Source organism: Cucurbita pepo, chromosome LG03 (assembly GCF_002806865.2).
Source record: "Cucurbita pepo subsp. pepo cultivar mu-cu-16 chromosome LG03, ASM280686v2, whole genome shotgun sequence".
NCBI classification, from domain to species: Eukaryota; Viridiplantae; Streptophyta; class Magnoliopsida; order Cucurbitales; family Cucurbitaceae; genus Cucurbita; species Cucurbita pepo.
Genome location: NC_036640.1, coordinates 2,107,647 through 2,129,124, shown reverse-complemented (window position 1 = coordinate 2,129,124; position 21,478 = coordinate 2,107,647). Strand labels below are relative to the sequence as shown.

At 34.7% G+C, this 21,478-nt stretch overlaps 1 protein-coding gene across 1 annotated transcript; it reads left to right on the top strand.

Annotated features, from left to right (window-relative positions):
• The first annotated feature begins 11,778 nt into the window (after positions 1-11,778).
• LOC111791213 (zinc finger protein WIP2-like) lies at positions 11,779-14,148 on the top strand. Its single transcript, XM_023672474.1, has 2 exons — positions 11,779-12,489; positions 13,446-14,148. Exons 1-2 carry the CDS (start codon positions 11,905-11,907, stop codon positions 13,938-13,940), a joined length of 1,080 nt encoding a protein of 359 aa, XP_023528242.1. The 5' UTR covers positions 11,779-11,904; the 3' UTR covers positions 13,941-14,148.
• Positions 14,149-21,478: the final 7,330 nt, after the last annotated feature.

The window sequence follows — 21,478 nt, the reverse complement described above, 5'->3', positions numbered from 1 at the left end:
TTCCCCCCCCCCCCCCCCTTTTTTAATACTCTTAGTTAGCATGAATTTCTTTTCTGTGTCCATCTGTTAAACAAATTGTTAGAAAGCAACATCTAAACATGATAGGTATGATATAAATTACAAAAATATAAGAAAATGAGAAATCATTAGACTTTAAGGATGAATAAATCGACTGTTCTAGACGAGATTGTTTTGGGTTTGGTTGCCATGTATGCAACCATCCCTTAGTTTGAAGTTGATATAATATTCATAACATTATAGAAACAGGGAGAATATTGTATAATCCTAATTAACATACTTGTATTGCCTAAGGATCCCTCATAACTATTTGATTATGAGAGAGATTGAGAAATTGTCAAGAAATAGTAGATTATATGTAACTTAAGTCAAGTCCTATAGAGGTTCAGTACCATGCAAACTCATTTTATATAAAATCTTTTCGTTCATCGTAGCTTCTATGGAAAATAACAGTTTCTTGTAATTATTAAATTCCTATATTTTTTTTAATTGACCGAACCTTGGATGTGTCATTAGGGCCAAAGAAGATAAGTAAATGTTAGTGCACTAATATGCTTCTAACTACAAGAACATAAGGATGAATCATATTGCCTAAAGGATGATAAGGATAGACAAATTGACTTACATGGTAAAAGAAAGTTCGAAAAATTGATAGGGAGTGCCTCCTAAACCAACAAAGCTAAACCTTCCCTTTTAGCTCTTTTATGTGGCTCATTCAATAGTTCTTTTTCGTGGCTCATTCGATAGTAACTTGTGGCTATGCGTTCTTAGCCTAGCTAGAGTAATTCCAAGTTGGTTGAATTACTTCCCCAAAACCATTTCTAGAAAGCATGTGACTAGTAAGAACAAGACAGAAGGACATTTCTGCATTAGAAGTAACCCAAGACAAAAGTGGAACATCTATGTGATTAGGAATGTAACTATGAAAATCTTGTAAGAGCCATTAAGGATCAAATATAATTTAGAATTCCCAATCCTAGTCAAAATCTTAGGCTTGTGATATTACAATTCCTAGTCCATAGATGCATATGATAGCATTGCCTACACAACATTTTTTTTCTTCTTNTTTTTTTTTTTTTTTTTTTTTTTTTTTTTTTTTTTTTTTTTTTTTTTTTTTGTCTCCTTGAGTACACTTACTGAGCCTCTATAGACTACTTGGGTTGAATTCTTCTTAAGGTTACAGGAAAAGAGCTACCCTGTTGTCCAATAACTTAACCACATGAGGCAAATGTTAGACGATTATCATATATATATATATATATATATATATATTTTTGGACAAAGATACGAAACTCTTTATTAAGTATACATGAAAAACGTACGAGAAGAGTATAATCAGAAAATAGCTTTGATTTAGAAGCCCAAATCGAGGCATCTATAATGATATCTTCCAAGCCATAATTGCCATAAAATATGTGTAAAACTAATTAACCGTAGCGTATGGCACTTGGAACCTTAAACCGAAAGAATTATCTCTTTTGCCAAATGAAACAGCTGACTTGGCTGTTTCATGAGGGTAGTCCAAAGGCTTGCTCGCATACGGACTGTAAATAAGGACAGGCCTTCACGTTGTTTTTACGGAGGAACCAAGATGGGCTGAGAGCTATTGAGGGGATTCAGACCTGAATTTTATCAGTCCTGTTCAAAACCTTCTTGATTATAGACCACAAGAAGACAAGCTTTTCACAAATTAATGTTAAGAGTTAGCTTATTGACGAAAAAATTAAGCCTGCTGTCCTTGGAGAATCCTGCAAAAACTGCTTTGACCGAACAAGTTGAAAACACTCCATCCTTTTCCAAAGCCCAAATAATCTTGTGGGCTGGCTGTCAACCACACTTCTGCCACCGAAATCTGTACATAAGAGGATTCGATATCGGGTTAATCAGTAGCTTAGATATTCCTTATAAATACACATAAACATAATATATAGCGCAGAGAGATGATTTTTGTCCACTATACAAGTGTAGAGCCTAGCTTCTCAAGTTGTTTAAATTACTCAGATGAGTGCCCTGCCAACCATTATTACCATTATGGGCAGCTGAGAGTTTATCAGATCAGGTAGAGCTCCCTTTTGCTTGTTGTGCAGAATAAGCTGTCATCCTGAATCTGAGCCAAAGGCAGTTATGAGGATGAGGATGAATACATATACATGGTGGTTTTCAACTGTTTATTTTTACACATGATGTCACATCTCTTTCTCAACAGTTTTAGTCAATCATTAGCTTCCCTCCTCTTGAGTAAAACTTGGCCCTTTTTCTGAACTCCTCCATTTTATCCTCTTTCCCCATCCCTAAGTTGGATGAACAACAAAGGAATGGAAGCATTAAACCCCGTTTGTCTATGTACTTCTTCTCAATTTAAACTCAAAATGTTCTTTTTTCTTTTTTTTTAATTCAGATATCCATCCTAATTTTTTGTTTTAGAGAATGGGGTTGAAATGATTAAATTTGATCTGTCTGGTGATTTAGCTTACTTTAGAGAATGGCTATGAAGTTATTTTAAATTCCTTTGAGATGATTTAATTGACTAAGGAATTATTTTGAATTTCTTTCTGCTTCAAATTAAAAACACAAGAAAATAGATACATTTAATTTTTCTCCGTTGAATATTAAAGAAAAATAACCAAAATATTACACATAAATAGAAAAATATAAATAGTTATTATTATTATTATTATTATTATTATTTTGCTTTACCCTAGAAAAAATAAGGGAGAGTATTTTTTTTTTTTTTCAATAGAAGCAAGAAAAACAAGAAACGCTACAAAATTAAAAGTAAGACATTTAGAACAATTAGTTTTCCAACGACAACTAATATAAAAGCACAAACCATTTTTAGTGTTTAGATTCTAAAATGCACTTTAAATCTTTTAAAAATCACTNAAAAAAAAAAAAAAAAAAAAAAAAAAAAAAAAAAAAAAAAAAAAAAAAAAAAAAAAAAAAAACCCATTCCAAATAAAACCCATTCCAAACCAAAATTTCCATATAAAACCCAATCCAAACCATATAAAACCCATTCCAAACCAAATTTTCTAACGAAATGACTCAACAACAAACATGCAATCCAAGAACATAAGGCCCCATGTTTATAAGATATATACTTGTCCAAAGAGATGAAGCCTAGCTTCGTCAATTTCCTGGTACACATTCTTAAAACACTTGAAAAATTGTTTAAATATGACTTTAGTTACCTCCTTTGTTATTTACTTCTATAAAGCCTAAACTAGATGGTTGGAACGATGAAATTCTGTATCTCTCCCTCTGTTAATGTGAATTTGACCCACATTTTACTCTTTACGTCTAGCTCCCTATGAACTATTTGACAACCTTACTTTATGAGACACAATTCTACACTACTACTAAGTCGTCAGACTTATTCATCACGATGAGAATCTTAGTTTGAGCCTACTTTCATCACACTTATGTTACTTTTTAGGAGGCATCTGTTCTAGTAAACTACCCATAGTTTAATCATCCTCAACTAAAACACTTAAGATGGTAGATTTCGATAAATATAATTATATTAATACTTTAATTCTCTCATCACTTATATATGAAAACGTGAAGATCCATCCAGATAAAATAACATTCCACAAGAGGTTGAATACAAATTTTTTTACTTTAATATTAGATTAAATAATCAATCAATCCCAAAATTTAAGGGGTAAATCGAAGTAAGTTTAATTATATGATTACTTTAACTAACAAACTATTAAGAACAATAAATAAAGAACTCAAAGCGACAATCAGATGATGATGGTGAACTGTATGGCATATAGAGATTCTGGGGATTTGCAAAATTTGCAGAGGCCACAGAGATAATGTCTGTCTTGAAACCTTCAAAACAAGACAACAACATCGAAAATTGTTGCCTCTTTTTTAGTTTCCCTTCAATTATTTTTTTTTTTTTTCCTTTTCAACCAAAACCCTCCATTATTAATATTATTTCTCCGCTTCCATTCTTTCTTACACACTCGTGCTGTCTTGAAAATAGCATCCCAACAAAGAAAAAAAAAACCCTAATTAACCCATCTCTTTCCTCGATGTTTTTCCTTTGTTCCCTTTAAATATGGGCGTATTAATAGGGCCTTTTGCAAACTATTCATTTGTTTTTATTTTGTGTTTTGTTCTTTGCAAATCTCCTCACCTAAATACATGTGGGTGCTTGTGCTTCCCCCCCATGCTTTTCTATGTACTCAAATCTTGCTTTTGTGTTGAGTTTCCCCTCATTTGTTTACAATTTCCAAAGATCTTTGAGAGGGAGAGTGCATATCGATAGATTTGTATGTTTAATTTATTGGGTTGTAATAAATAGGTGTAAAAGTGAAATCCTAGGTGAAAACTTTTGAATGTCATCTGTATTTGAGTATGGTTCACATTAACTTGCTACTGATAAAATGTCATCAATAAGTTGCTTTTGAATTTTGGTATCCCTTCCAAAGATCTTCAAGAGATATAGAGAGTGAAACAATAGTTGATTTGACCATGAGATTGTCACAAATTCTAAGAAAACTAGGTGAAGAACTCTTGTACATGATTGATATTGGGTATGCTCTGTTTTCTTATATAGGTTTTGCGATGATATTTGTGAGAGAATATTATTTTCAAGTGAGTACTGAGGATACAAACAACTAAGAACACTGTGTGAATTGAATTCAAAACATAGGGTGGAATTATATAATAAGATGGCTTGAATATGGCATGAAAAAACATGTTCTATTGCACCAGTAAAAAGGGTATAGTAAAATGGTTAAGGCACACACACACACACACACACACACACACACATCCATAGCTATATGACTACACTCGAGGCTTAAAGTAGACAAAGTGCAAATGGACAATGCAGCAAAATGGCTCCCTTTCATAGTCCATGTCCTATGCCTTTTTTTACTGTCCCAATACCCCATTTCCCCCTCCCTGAAAACCAGGTGAAATAATAGGTCCCTACCTCTCTCTGCTTCTCCCTCTCTCTCTCTCTCTCAAACATGCAAAGACATTAATTTTATGGTACCTCTCTCTGGTTCTTATCCATTTTGATCTTCTAGTAAACCCCATGGTAAAAAACTCAATCTACCCCTTTAAACTTGGAACATTTGATAACTGAATCAATTTAAACTGTCTGAAGTCTACACGTGTATTAGACTTTTCTGAATATAGAGATTATGCAATTTATCGTTAATTTGAGATGTCTTTCATATTCTTGTTTTCTTCTATTTTTCTCGACTTATTCCTAGCTACTTTGATAGAGTTTTAGGGGAAGAATAATGTTATTATATAGGTGTGTTTGAGTTGATTTTAAATGGTATCGATTGAAAATAGTCTAACTTAATTCACTTATGTATGATTATAAGTGTGTTTGAGTTTTTTTATTTATTATTATTTTTTTTTTTATAATAAAGTATGAAGAAATGAATTAAAGAATAATTATGAGTTTGTGCAAACCCAAGAAATGATTTAGACAAAGTGATAGATGGGTTAATATGACACTCATCTTTATAATCATCATACGATATGATAATATCATATCAAAGCTTGTACCATTTTACTTTTGGACTTTATTTTTCAAAAAAAAGATCATTTTTACTCTAAAAATATTAGAAATTCATAAAGAAGTAGAAAATTCCAGCAACACTCAACTCTTAGAATGAGAAAAAACTATGGGCAAAGGGAAAGAAAAGGGATACAAGTACGAGGTGCTTCCCAAAATACAATAAATAAATAAGTGTATCTATCCCAGAAAGAAAAAAAAAAAAAAAAAAAACCCTATAATTATACCATTATGGCCCTACATACTCAATTTCTTTATTAACACAGATCTCAAGTTTTCTCACTTCAAAAGTTACCCCCTACACTTTTGAATAACACCAAACAAGGAGATATTCGAATCTAAGACCTATCACAAAACTAAAAAATTCGTCTAATTCTAAATTTAGTTATATCGAGACTTTACCGACTCGTTGTTAGATGAACACGATTCTTTACAAAGGTATGATATTATCCATTTTGAGTGTAAGTTCTCATGACTTTACTTTGAGCTTCTCCAAAATGCCTCATACTAACGGAGAGAGTATTCTTTGATTATAAACTCATGATCATTCCCTAAATTAGCGGATGTGGGACTTTCATCATCCAACACCCGTAAACCTAGAGTGTGTTTTCTCTTCTGCAAATGAAGAAATGGTGCCATAGCTTTAGCTTATAGTTAGCTTTATGTGTATATATATATATAAAGCACTGTTTCATTCACCATATCTATGTATCTTGTGTTTCTCTTATGCTCATTACTCCCACCACAGCACAGCACAGCACAGCCCCTTTTGATGATTCTGTATCATATCATAATTCTTTCTTGACCTCTTTCTCTCCATATAGATTTTGTCAGAAATTTTCTAACCATTTCTTTTCTTCTCTTTTTCCCTTCTTTTTTTGGGTTTTTTCCCCCACAATTTCAGAGAGAGAGAGAGAATAGTGACCTAGATTAGAGGAGAGAGAAAAAGAGGATAAGAGGGTTTGCTTAGTTTTTGGAGGATATTGAAACAGTGGAGGGTTTTGAGGATATGGAAGCAGGGGAGGGTGATTACAGATAGCCGACCACACCTTCTCATATACCCATAAAAATGTTGGGAATATAGTATTCCTAGTTTCATCATTATTTAATATTTAGTTTTTTAAATATAAACTTTATAGAGCCTGATATTATCTGTTTTGGCCCGTTACATATCGTCGTCAGCTCCTGTTCTGTTAGGGAGAGGTTTCCACATATGCTTAGTTCTGTTAGGGAGAGGTTTCCACATATGCTTAGTTCTGTTAGGGAGAAGTTTTCTCCTGTTCTGTTAGGGAGAGGTTTCCACATATGCTTAGTTCTGTTAGGGAGAGGTTTCCACGTATGCTTAGTTCTGTTAGGGAGAAGTTTTCACCTATTAGGGAGAAGTTTTCACCTATTAGGGAGAAGTTTCCACCTATGCTTAGTTCTGTTCGGTTAGGGAGAGATTTCCACGTATGCTTAAGTTCTGTTGTTAGAGAGAGATTTTCACATATGCTTAGTTCCGTTCTGTTAGGGAGAAGTTTCCACATATGCTTAGTTCCGTTCTGTTAGGGAGAAGTTTCCACATATGCTTAATTCCGTTCTGTTAGGGAGAAGTTTCCACATATGCTTAGTTCCCATCTCAAACTTCTACCTCTACTTATTAGTTTTTGTGTTTTATTATCTTCCTTCAAAATTCAAGCTAAAAAAATTAAAATTTTAAAAAATATATATATAGTTTTTATTGTTTGAATTTGACCAAAAATGAAAAAGAGGATTAAGAAACTAACATAAAAAATAAAATACTAAATAGTTATCGAACCTTCTCAATTACTTATTTAATGCGGTACATTTTTATAATATTTATTAAATAGGCAAATCGTTAATTTAAGTATAGTTCAATTAGTTTAAGTGTACTATTTGAATTCTCAATTACATATTATTAAACAACTTGTTAAGTATATATTATATTTTGTTGTTTAATTTTGTCTCTAAGTTGCTAGCTAACATCCTAATATAGTTTCCCCACTTTCAAAATATTTTGTTTTGGTCTCTAAGTAGCTAGCTAACCTACATTATATTATATTTAAATACCGAACATAAAATTTAAAAATTTAAAGATAAAAAGTATATATAAAAAAAAAAAAAAAAAAAAAAAAAAAAAAAAANAAAAAAAAAAAAAAAAAAAAAAAAAAAAAAAAAAAAAAAAAAAAAAAAAAACAGAATTGAATCACGAAACTAGAATTTGATGATTATGGCACATACAAAAGGCGTAAAGAATTTGATAATATCAAAGAAAATGTAATAAATAAATAATTTTTTTAACATAAAAATTAATGCAAATAATCAGTGAGCAGCTTTAGTTTTACTTTTTCTTTACCATGATATGCAATAANTTTTTTTTTTTTTTTTTTTTTTTTTTAATTTTTAATTTTTAAAATTTATAATTATATTTTGGTAACATGAATTAAACAGAAATACATATAATATTTAATTGTATATCTAATAAAGGTGGTGGATAAGGCACCTGATGTGCACGTGTTGAAAGACATTTTTTTATAATTTTTTTTAGGTTTGCATGTGCCACGTGGACTCAGTCAAAATATAATGATGTTTATGGTTTTGGGAATAAAAGCATGTAAAAGGTAATACCTTCCTTAATTTGTCTTTTTTCAACCACTTCCTTAACCCATGTTGTTAATTTCTTGTTTGGGTATTGTTTAGTGGATAATATACGGTTTGAAATGTTGATAATTCGACCTCTTACTCCATGATTGTATATATATTATCAATGTGAGTATAATTCAACTAATTTAGATATAATGTTCTCGACTAAAAAGTGTTCGGGTTCATAACTCAGACAGTATAATTATTATATTGTCTCAAAGGTCGATAATTCGATATCCCACTCTACAATTGTTGATTATAATTGTTTATATAATATTCTCGATTAAAAGATTTTTTAGGATTATTTTATCTTTTTTAAATACTATAATTAAAAAAATATTAGCCAAGTTTTTTTTTTTCCTTTTTTGTTTTGTTTTTAATATTGAAATTACTATAAAATTATCCAAATTTACAAACATTATTATAAAATTTAGAATTGGGACATAATTTCATATTTTTATAATGTAAAAAACATAAAAATGGGAATAATTACAAAATTACCTGATTTTTTTAAAGTAAAAAAAAATGAAATGATTATTAAACATAGATGAGCAATATGTACAGTATTTGACCAAAAAGAAAATCCATCAATTATTATATGAACTCTTTGATATCTATGAAATGATTGTCACCTTTTCTTAAATTTTTTCTTTTATAAATAAAATTCTAATAAAAAACGGTATTAAATTAATCACTTTAAATTATACGAACGAAAAATTGAAGGCTTAAATTTAGGCAACATAAATTATTTGTAATGACCCGACTCTTATAAATCTAGATCGACTAGAATTGTCACTAAAATAAACTAAATTTGCTCGGGTTAGCTCTTTAAGACTTACAAATACAAATTGAAACTACAATCTTCAAAGCAATTTTACGAGACATTTTAAAGCAAATACAGCTCACAACTATCGAAAAGTTCTTAAATGTGAAAGTAAAGTAAAAATCACGAGGACATAAACCCCACAATACGACCAACAATCTTTTTCATCACGTCCCCCACTCTGTCATTGTCTTTACCTAAAAAAATGTTTTAAAAAGTTGATTTTATTAAAAATACTCGATAAGTAACCATCTCCTCGAGTTGAATACACACAGTAAATTGTGACGTAAGTCGAGGGATCGGAGTACTATTCACAACTAGATCGTCTAGTTTACGACCTACCCTAGAAATATGATCATCTATCTTATAACCCTGAATCGCTCATTGATCAACTACCCTGTGGCCAGATCTCAAAGTATTGACTGTCTAGCTCGTGATCAAAATCAGAACTTTGTTCTTTAGTTTGGGATGAGAAACTAAAACGTAGGTCATCTAACCCATGACCATTGTGGTACAATTAACTTACAAAAAGTTACTAGAATCACTAATCAATACGTCAAACATTCAATAAAGTCGACAGTTGTTGTACCAAAACTTCCTAGCAACACGACATAACACTAATCAATTTGATGCACAACGAGCGACTAACATGAGAGATGAGACGATTTCGTGTGAATTTAAGACACCCACCAACGAGCACGATCGACAATCACAAGTAGGAGGCGAGTCCAAAATCAAGAGGAAGAATCGTACCACGATATGAAAGTCGAACAGTGTCACAACAAAGAGGCAATGGTGCAACAATGGCTAATTGGACTGGGAGGAGTGAAGTCTGTTTGTTCAGGACTCGATGCACAGGTATGGAAGAAACGAGAGAGACGAAGAAGTCGAATGACTAGAGATGTAAGAAATGAGTCTAGCCGAGGAGCCAACGACTAGGTTTTTCATTTTTCCTTTTTTTTTCTCTCTCTCGAACTATTACATTATTATTGTCGTTTTAAAAGACATAGATTAAAAAAAAAACTATATAATATGATATTGATAATGAATGTAACAATCATAGTTGATGGTAAATAATATTGTGGATATCATCATAAGTAAAATAAAATTACATAATTGCTTGTGCTTTTATGATTGATCTAATATTTGGGATATCTTATTATTAAATTATTACACGTCATTAAATTATTTATTTTACCCACCTCTAAATAATGTAATTTAAAAAAAAAATGAAAAATACAAAGTGGGTAACTCTGACAATTAACTATAAACGGCCATTAACGCCATTTTCCAACCAGATTCTGTTCATACAAAAATTGAAAAAAATTGTAATATTTATTTATTAAAGGAGCAAAAATATTAACTAATATTAATAATTAGGTTAAAAATTTTGAAATATCATTGCTTGGAGATTCCACATTGATTGGAGAGAGAAACGAAACATTCCTAATAGACGTGTTTTAAAATCGTGAGGTTGAACGAACAATATTTGCTAACAGTGGGCTTGAGCTGTTATAAATGGTATTAGAGCCAGGACTAGGTAGTGTGCCATCGAGAACGCTAGTCCCCAAACGGAGTAGAGTATGAGATCCCACAGTAGTTGGAGAGGAGAATGAAACATTCCTTATAGGGACATAAAAACGTCTCCCTAGTAGACGCGTTGTGAGATCTCAGATTGGTTGGAGAGGGGAATGAAACATTCTTTATAGGGACATGGAAACCTCTCCCTGGTACAGGTGTTGTGAGATCCCATATTGGTTGGAGAGGAGAACAAAACATTCTTTACAAGAACGTGGAAACCTCTCTCTACTAGACGCGTTTTGAATCTGTAGCGATATGTAACGGACAAAGCGGACAATATCTGCTAGGAGTGGACTTGAGCTGTTACATTCCTCGAGGATACTCGATTCAGATCGAAACCCTACAAAGAAAAAAAAAAAAGAATTAATAATTGGAAATTCTTTCACGCCCATTTGCCCATGCCATCTTCTTCCCTTCCNTTTATTAAAGGAGCAAAAATATTAACTAATATTAATAATTAGGTTAAAAATTTTGAAATATCATTGCTTGGAGATTCCACATTGATTGGAGAGAGAAACGAAACATTCCTAATAGACGTGTTTTAAAATCGTGAGGTTGAACGAACAATATTTGCTAACAGTGGGCTTGAGCTGTTATAAATGGTATTAGAGCCAGGACTAGGTAGTGTGCCATCGAGAACGCTAGTCCCCAAACGGAGTAGAGTATGAGATCCCACAGTAGTTGGAGAGGAGAATGAAACATTCCTTATAGGGACATAAAAACGTCTCCCTAGTAGACGCGTTGTGAGATCTCAGATTGGTTGGAGAGGGGAATGAAACATTCTTTATAGGGACATGGAAACCTCTCCCTGGTACAGGTGTTGTGAGATCCCATATTGGTTGGAGAGGAGAACAAAACATTCTTTACAAGAACGTGGAAACCTCTCTCTACTAGACGCGTTTTGAATCTGTAGCGATATGTAACGGACAAAGCGGACAATATCTGCTAGGAGTGGACTTGAGCTGTTACATTCCTCGAGGATACTCGATTCAGATCGAAACCCTACAAAGAAAAAAAAAAAAGAATTAATAATTGGAAATTCTTTCACGCCCATTTGCCCATGCCATCTTCTTCCCTTCCCTTCAATTTGGTGATCTTATTGTGTGTATATATATATATATATACACATAATCTCTCTCCCACTCTCCACCGTCCACTTCCTTCAGTCATCTTCTTCTCTCTACAAAAGCACTTCTCTCTCTCTCTCTCTCTCTCTAAAAGCACTTCCGCCATTAAAGGCACAAAGAAGAAAAGAACAGAACAATTTCCCCTTCCTTCCCACACCTCCATGGATGACCCTTCCACTAACTTCTTCACAAATCTCTTCAAATTCAACCCTTCTCCACCAAACCCTCATCCTCCTCCTCCTCCTCCTCCTCCTCCTCCACCCTACTTCCTCCCCACTCACCTCCACGCGCCGCCGTCCTCTCCTCCTCTCCGTCAAGCTCTTCCTCTCCTCCGCCTCAGCCCCACCAGATCATCCCAAAACAACAACCCCCCACAAAATTTCTCCTCCTCCTCCTCCTCCTCCTCCGCCGCGGCCGCCGCCAACGTTTCCGTGACTGTTGCACTCCACATAGGGTTACCAAGCCCTAGCGCCTCAGAAATGGCAACCCTTTTGCTGTCTAGTAATCAAAATCAAGAGGAAGAAGACGACGACGAAGACGACGAAGAACACGAAGAACACGAATTAGAAGAAGAAGAAGAAGAAGAAGAAGAAGAAGTAGCAGCCATTAGTGGACTATGTTTAAGCAATAGCCGACTCAACAAAGGACAATATTGGATCCCAACACCTTCACAAATCCTCATTGGTCCTACTCAATTCTCTTGTCCTGTTTGTTTCAAAACCTTCAATAGATATAACAACATGCAGGTAACCTTCAAAATTTCACTAACTTTGATCTTAATTCTCCCAAAAAAACACTCAATTTTTTTTGTTTTTGCATGGATTTGTTGACTCAATTAATGTCTGTCTCCACTTTTTCTGATCCAACTCTGAGTAGCTTCTTTAAGTGATTGAACAACACAGGCAATGTTCTTTGTGCCTCCCTCCCTCTCTCCCTTCACTACTTTGAACTCTGTGCTCTTCTTCTTCCAAATTTTTTCCTTTCTTTTTTACTCCAAATTTTCTCCTTCTTTCTCGGGAAACAAACACATGCTTTTGCCTATTCTATATTCCATACCCTCTTACCCACTTGATTTCAAGAACAATTCTTTCTTTTTTTTCTTCAATTTCTTCCTTTTCTCTCAAATGGGTTCTCTAAAAATTTGATCTTTATGATATAAGAGTGCTACAAACATCAAAAAGTTTGTATTTTTCTCTAATGGGTACTCCAAAAATTTGTTCTTTATGATATTAGAGTGCTACAAACATCAAAAGTTTGTATTTTTCTCTAATGGGTACTCCAAAAATTTGTTCTTTATGATATTAGAGTGCTACAAACATCAAAATGATGAGGAATTATGCAAAAGTTTGTATTTTTCTCTAATGGGTACTCTAAAAGTTTGATCTTTATGATGTAAGAGTGCTAGAATCATCAAAATGAGAGGGAGTTATGCAAAAGTTTGTATTTTTCTTTAATGGGTACTCCTAAATCGTTCGTTTTTTTTAAACAATCGTTGTCGTTTGAGAATTACAAGAACTCATCAATCAAATCCTTTCGACTTTTGAATCGAATCAACATCGGCCAACGTGAGTATGACCGAGTAAGAATCATCATTTTTTTAGGTTTGAAGTTTAAATCCACTTCGAATATAAGGAAAAAAAAAGGGTTTTTGTTTATAAAGTTTTAGGCTTTGTTTGATAACGATTTGGTTGATTTGATATAGATGCACATGTGGGGGCATGGCTCGCAATACAGGCGAGGGCCAGAATCATTGAGAGGCACACAGCCAACAGGGATGCTTAGGCTGCCATGCTATTGCTGCTCGCCAGGGTGCCGCAACAACATCGACCATCCACGAGCCAAGCCCTTGAAGGACTTCAGAACCCTTCAAACTCACTACAAACGCAAGCATGGGATCAAGCCGTTCATGTGTAGGAAGTGTGGGAAAGCCTTTGCTGTTAGAGGGGATTGGAGGACTCATGAGAAGAATTGTGGGAAGCTTTGGTATTGCATTTGTGGCTCTGATTTTAAGCACAAGAGATCCCTTAAAGACCATATCAAGGCCTTTGGCAATGGCCATGCTGCTTATAATAATTCTAATGCTAATAACAATCCCGATCATCGTCATCGCCATCATCATCATCGTCATCATCGTCATCACGGGTTCGATGAAGAGGAGGACCCGGCTTATTCGGAAGTCGAACAAGATCATGATTGATATTGTTCTAATGGGGTTTGGGTTGGTTTCTATGTCATTACTTCTTAGTATGTTCTTCTCTCTCTCTATATATATATATAATGGGGTTTTAGGGAACATTGTTCTTATATATATGTTCAAAAGTTCAGGGTTTCTTTTTAGCCATTTTAGCCTAAGCTTTTTTGTATATTGATTTGCCATTTTCAATCAACTATTGGTGTTTATGGCTTCAAAATCAAATCATCGATCAACTCAAAAGTTTCAAAGCAGATAGATTATGATACGAATTCAAACATTATGTAAAGTAATTTCACCGTTACGTTTAGATTTGGAAATGAAGCTTTGACATACGAAATGTTTACTGAGTATAATCTCGATCAGTTAAGTAGAGCTTGAAGCAACATCATGTTATGGTACTGTGAGACCCTACATCAGTTGAAGATGGGAACGAAGCATTCCTTAGAAAGGTGTAGAAACCTGTAACGGCCTAAGCCCACTGCTGGCAGATATTGTCATCTTTAAACTTTCCCTTTCGGGCTTCCTCTCAAGGCTTTAAAACGCGTTTGCTAGGGAGAAGTTTCTACACCTTTACAAAGGGTGTTTCGTTATCTTCCCCAACCAATATGGGATATCACAAAACCTTTCCTTAATAGACGCGTTTTAAAATCATGAAGATACCAGCGATACGTAACGGGTTAAAGCGGACAATATCTACTAGCAATGGAGTTGGACCACCTAACAGGTAGAACAAAACACACAAAAAATTACAACTTTGTTGTTGAAGACAGTGGGAAGAGTTAGCAGGTAGCTTAGGTTGTGAGCTACGAACATGTTTTATTTTTGGTTGTGTCTTTGAATTGTAGAGAGGACAGGGAAAATAGAGGTGCATGGAGGGAGAAACATAGGCGTACCCATTATACATGGAAACCATAAATGCTGTGATTAATTACACTTCCATAAAAGGCCAAAGAAAGTTGATTGATGTGCGCAAAAGAACACAACCATTGTTCAACTAACAAAACCCACCTCACCATTTCTTTTAAATTCCCCTTTTAATCATTGTTTTTCCTTTAAACATCTTCATCACCATCTCCTTCCAAAACCCTCCAATTTTAGCTCGATTCGACTCAATTCGACTCAATTCTCGTAACGATCAAGATACAAACATACCCGAGTACTCGACGTAAGAAAATGATAAGAATACATATGCATATGAGGATGATAATGGTATTAACCCCAAGGGGATTTGCAGTGGAATAGATACTCATGGCAGCTTTTGTAGACAGAGATGGGCAATAAAAGGTAGGCACAAGGGCTAACACTAAGAACATAAACTGTACATTGATACGACATTTCACTAACCCTTTGACTATTACTTTGATCTTCAAAACCCTTTTTTCTACTATGAATTATGATATGGGTAATCTCGGAATCGGGCGAGAATTATTTACGGTTCGTTCGATTATGTGTTGTTTTTTCTCCGATCTCGAGTGAATTCAAAAGCTTTAGCTGACGGGTTACGGTTTCGATCCCTTAAAAGGAAATGAGAATAGCCTTTTTGGATTTTCCTACCCTAGTTGGTAATTATTTGTAGGGTAAAAAGGAATTTGAAATTTTTTACTTTTGAGGGGAGGGGTGTATTAGAATGAAAAAAAAGAGGGTTGGAATTGAAATAGTTTAGGTTAGAGGGGGGTAAATAGTAAAAATGGTAAAAATAGTAAAAATAGAAGAAGGGCATTTAGTGGGCATTAAATAGGTTCCTACTCCTTTGGGAAAGAAGAGACCCTACCACTATTTGACCATTCCCCCCTTTCTCTCTCTTACTCTACGTGGATTTTAAGGGAAGAGAATGGGTTTGCATATTTACCCTTTCCTTTTTGGATACTCCCATCATTTATGCCCTTCATCCTCTCTCTCTTCCTTTTTTAACCCCTTATATTTTACGTATTTACGTATGTGTCCAAATTCACTGCTAGCAGATATTGTCTGCCTTAACTCGTTACGTATCGCTGTCAGTCTCACGATTTTATAATGTGTCGTTTAGGAGAGCCTTCGACACCCTAAAGAATGCTTCGTTTCCCAGTTCACCGCTAACAGATATTGTTCGCTTTAGCTCGTTACGTATCACTGTCAGCTTCATGATTTTAAAATGTGTCTATTAGGAGAGTCTTCGACACCCTAAAGAATGCTTCGTTTCCCAGTTCACCGCTAACAAATATTGTTCACTTTAGCTCGTTACGTATCGTCATCAGCCTCGTGATGTTAAAACGAGTCTATTAGAAAAGTCTTCGATACCCTAAAGAATGCTTCGTTTCTCAGTTCACCGTTAACAAATATTGTTCACTTTAACTCGTTACATATCGTTCTCAGCCTCACGATTTTAAAACATATCTGTTATGAGAGTCTTCGATACCCTAAAAAGTGCTTCGTTTCCCAGTTCACCGCTAACAAATATTGTTCACTTTAGCTCGTTACGTATCGTCATCAGCATCGTGATGTTAAAACACGTCTATTAGGAAAGTCTTCGATACCCTAAAGAATGCTTCGTTTCTCAGTTCACCGTTAACAAATATTGTTCACTTTAACTCGTTACATATCGTTCTCAGCCTCACGATTTTAAAACATATCTGTTATGAGAGTCTTCGATACCCTAAAAAGTGCTTCGTTTCCCAGTTCACCGCTAACAAATATTGTTCACTTTAGCTCGTTACGTATCGTCATCAGCCTCATGATGTTAAAACGCGTCTATTAGGAAAGTCTTCGATACCCTAAAGAATGCTTCGTTTCTCAGTTCACCGTTAACAAATATTGTTCACTTTAGCTCGTTACATATCGTTGTCAGCCTCACGATTTTAAAACATATCTATTATGAGAGTCTTCGATACCCTAAAAAATGCTTCGTTTCCCAGTTCACCGCTAACAAATATTGTTCACTTTAGCTCGTTACGTATCGTCGTCATCCTCATGATTTTAAAACAAGTCTATTAGGAGATGCTTCGACGTCCTAAAAAATGATTCGTTCTCCTCTCCAATCGAGGTGAGACCTCCAAAACGAACTATTTCTTGCATTGCAAAATCCCCATTATACCCTCTCAACCAAACACATGCCTGCTTCTTCCATACTTCTACCCTCCACCTAAACTCTTAGCTACACCCCCGACTTTCTAAGAAATTATTGGAAGAAGTTACCACGTTCACACCGTAACGATTGGTATGCACGGGACAAAAAATCAAATGGGTTACTCCAGATTCTTAGCTGTACATCTCATAAACCTAATCTCTAAAGATCCGTCGGAGAAAAGAATAAAACATTCTTCATAAGGGTGTAAAAATCTCTTCCTAACAGACATGTTTTAAAACCGTGAAACTGATGACGATATATAACGAGCTGAAAGAGAATAATAATATTTTGTCGGAGGGGAATCAATTTTATCTCTTTATCTTCATCTTTGTGTTCACATTCCATTACATTGAGGGGACAATTATGTGTCCCCCATCCCCCACTCTCTCCTCTCTCTCTCTACAATAAATAAAATAAATGTTCTTGTTCTTCATTCATTGTTCAATAAATGTTGAAAAATAATTGACAACCAAATATATATAATCATTAATGAAACTATCATATAGCAACAAATATTACATTATGTTCTTTGGTCATCATTTAATGAATATTTAATAATAATAACAAAATACGATATTTATTTACGATGTCGTTTAAAGATGAACTAAAATGAAAATTATTAGGCAGTTCACGCTCGAGTAGAGGTGGAACAGATAAATGAACCGAGATATTTACGGTTTATACCAACATGGGCATTTTTTTTTTCTTCAAATGAATCGATTATAAGAACCCTAAAATTAAACATACTTCGAGCCGTAAACATTCCTATGTTAATCGATGTAGTTTTAAACCAAATTTGAATCTCTCTCTTATCTATTTTGGATGTAACGAACCATACCCAGAATGCCAATCAGGATTTGGAATCCGAATTCAGTATCTGATGACCTCGATATTCCCCCTTGCATCTCCTACGACATGGTCACATTATGTACCCCTTGTTTCTAAGAGTGAAAACTATCTCCACAGACCAACACGAGTCATTCCAACATGTTTTGTCCTCACTCACATACATCCCACAGACCAACACGAGTCATTCCAACATGTTTTGTCCTCACTCACATACATCCCACAGACCAACACGAGTCATTCCAACATGTTTTGTCCTCACTCACATACATCCCACAGACCAACACGAGTCATTCCAACATGTTTTGTCCTCACTCACATACATCCCACAGACCAACACGAGTCATTCCAACATGTTTTGTCCTCACTCACATACATCCCACAGACCAACACGAGTCATTCCAACATGTTTTGTCCTCACTCACATACATCCCACAGACCAACACGAGTCATTCCAACATGTTTTGTCCTCACTCACATGCATCCCAGAAAATTTTCTAACAGGTCACCCAACTTAAATTACTCTAAGTAAAGCACGTTAAACCATGAAGTTACTATAATTGAGCCACTGAAAAACGGTGCACGTTGTTGATATAGCTAGTAACTTTCAATTCTTTTAAGTCTTTCTTAACTATATTATCCTCAGGATCCCTCTCATTCGAATATAGTCTCGATTTATTCATCACTCAGGTGTCACATAACAACTCAAACACACAGCTAGCAAATATTGTCAACTTTGGACCGTTACATATCATCGTCAGCCTCACGATTTTTTGAAGTGGGTTTTGACAGTCTTCGACAAGTCATGTCATAAATAAAGATCATAAAGAGATATTGATCGAGATCGAGCGAAAAAGATTAATTTTGACGTTTATGCTATCAAATCAAACCGTGAATAATCCATATTCCTTAAAAGAATGGTTAATTGCGAAGAGAAGATCTTAAAATTATAGCAAAACCAAGGAAGCATTAGTTAATAATCATGATTAGTTAGTTTAATTAATTAATTAATTTCAAATCAAATCCAAAGTTGTTGAAAAAAGCAAGTGTTCGTAGAAACATGGATGTCCCACCATCAACGCAATATCTTCTTCCCATGTAAATTACACACATCCATGCATCTTTATTGGATTTCTCTATTAAAAATCTGTAAAGAACGTTCGGTTCCTTTCTCCAATTAACGTGGAATCTCACAATTCACTCAGCGTCCTCACTAGCACACCACCTACCGCTAGCAGATATTGTTCAACTTCATGAGTTTTAGAACATGTTTACTAGAGAGAGATTTCCACACCCTTGTAAGAAATGTTCTGTTTTCGTGTCCGACATTATTATATTTTTTTTATTTTTAAGCCTTTGAAAATGGAATAAACGGAATAAATGTCATAATCAAACCTTCATCAACAAGCCAACCAAACATGCAACATGAGTACATCACATTTATGAAATATGTGCGCTCTCCAAATGACGTGAAAATTCAAATTTACCCTTTACAGAACGGAGAACGACATTACTTGTCTCGACATTTTTCTGGGTTCAGTGGCAATTTAACATTTGGTATCAGATTTAAATAATCTCGTTTCTTCCCCGGTAAATATTGGTACTCAGCTCTCTCTTACGTTATTAGTGTTGGGATTTTTGGTACCGAGACCGAGACGAATGACTTCAAATTCACGTTTTGTGCAATTAAATAACTTAAATATTCGAGATTGAAACAGAACCCATATGAAAATTCGAACGAGAATCGAGAATGACTATAGATGTATCGAGCATTGACTTTGTGAAAACTATTCTTTCCAATTTGCTCAACAAGGACATGTGCTCTGTCTCCCTTTATTCCCTATAGACCATACTCCTCTCTGCCAAATCTTCTGGTTAACCTAAAAATTAGGTCAAGGAAAATAGGCCTATGCTTTGGAAATAAGCTGATGTAACCACGAAATCATGTCGACGTGCATATAACTTAGCGATATTAATATGCATTTGGTTTCTAAAGGTCGGAAATTTAAATTTCTGTTCTTACACATTAGTCGTACTAAAATACATATATATACAGAACTAAAATTACGCATATGCCCTTGTACCCTTTTAGTTGGTTCGGGAAAGCAAAGATATTAAGGTTTATGTCTCGAGTAGACAATATCGTACCATCGTAAAAGTTCGTTGTTCGTTGTTCTTATCAACAAATTTTTAGGTTGAGAGTTCAAATCTCGAGACGTTTTGATTGAGAATAAAGTGGAGATGAAGACATATTTGGTCTTTTTGTGTTACTTTCTGCAAACTTTAGATGGTGGGAGCAAGGTGGTATGTTTTCAATTGATCTCTTTCTTTATATGTTGGCCATCATGTATCTCATTTACACTTTAAACCACGCTCCCTTACCATGGTCCATTTTTGCCTTAACGTTGCCCTAAATTGACGACGTTCGAGACGGTTTCAGTAGATTTCAGATATAAAGTTTTGTACGTTTTTGTCTAAAGTGATCGATAGACCTAATAGATTGGCTATAACATCATACTGTTGTAGAAATACGGAGATTGAATATCCTGACCCGAGCCTGTATCTTTTGAACTTTTAGTTGTGTTCTCTCACTTTGCTTTAATTTGTGCGGACTTTATTTCAATCTTTTTTTTCCCAATACCTTTTGTGTCGGAAATTTGCTTTCGTAAATGAAGGAAAGATGAGCTAGCATAGAGTTGCTTTTAGCTCATATATGGGTCTTTTCTTGTTAGGATCTGAATAATGTGTTGAGCGGTAGATTTGAATATCTCGTCTTTTAATTATGATAATGAAACACAAGTTTTAGAAATTCTTCAAACACGAGCTTTAGAAACTCTAGGGTTTCTAATTCGAGAGAACCAACCCAATGAGGTTCAAAATTTAAGGGTTTCTAATTACGATCCATCGCCCCCAAACAACCCTAATTCAAAATTTGGAATTGTTATTATGTAGACTAATTTGGTATTTATATAGAAATCGTCGTATGATGTGGCTAATAATTTATTTTAATTTCGTAAACAATAGTTAATATAAGGGCAGTGTAACGATCCAGACCCACTGCTAGCAGATATTGTCCTTTTTAAATTTTTCCTTTCGAGCTTCCACTCAAGGCTTTAAAACGCATCTGCTAGGGAAAAGTTTATACACTCTCTCCCCAACCAATGTGGGACATCACAGACAAGAACTTGAAATATAAGAGCGAGATAGAAATTTTTGGACAAGATAGATTGTCCTCTTTGGACTTTTCATCAAGGCTTTAAAACACGTTGGTTGGGGAGATGTTTTCACACCCTTCCAAGAAATGCTTCATTCCCTTCTCCAATCGACGTGAGATTTCAAAATTCATACCTCTTGGGGGTCCAACATCCTTGTTGGCACACTATCCAGTGTCTGCCTTTGATACCATTTGTAACCGCCCAAATCCACTACCAGTAGATATGGTCCTTTTTGGGCTTTCCTTTCAGGCTTCCCTTCAAGGTTTCAAAACGCGTATGCTAGGGGATGTTTCCACACCCTTCCAAGGAATGTTTCGTTCCCTTCTCCAATCAATGTGGGATTTCATTATCCACCCCTCTTCGGAGTCCAGCATCCC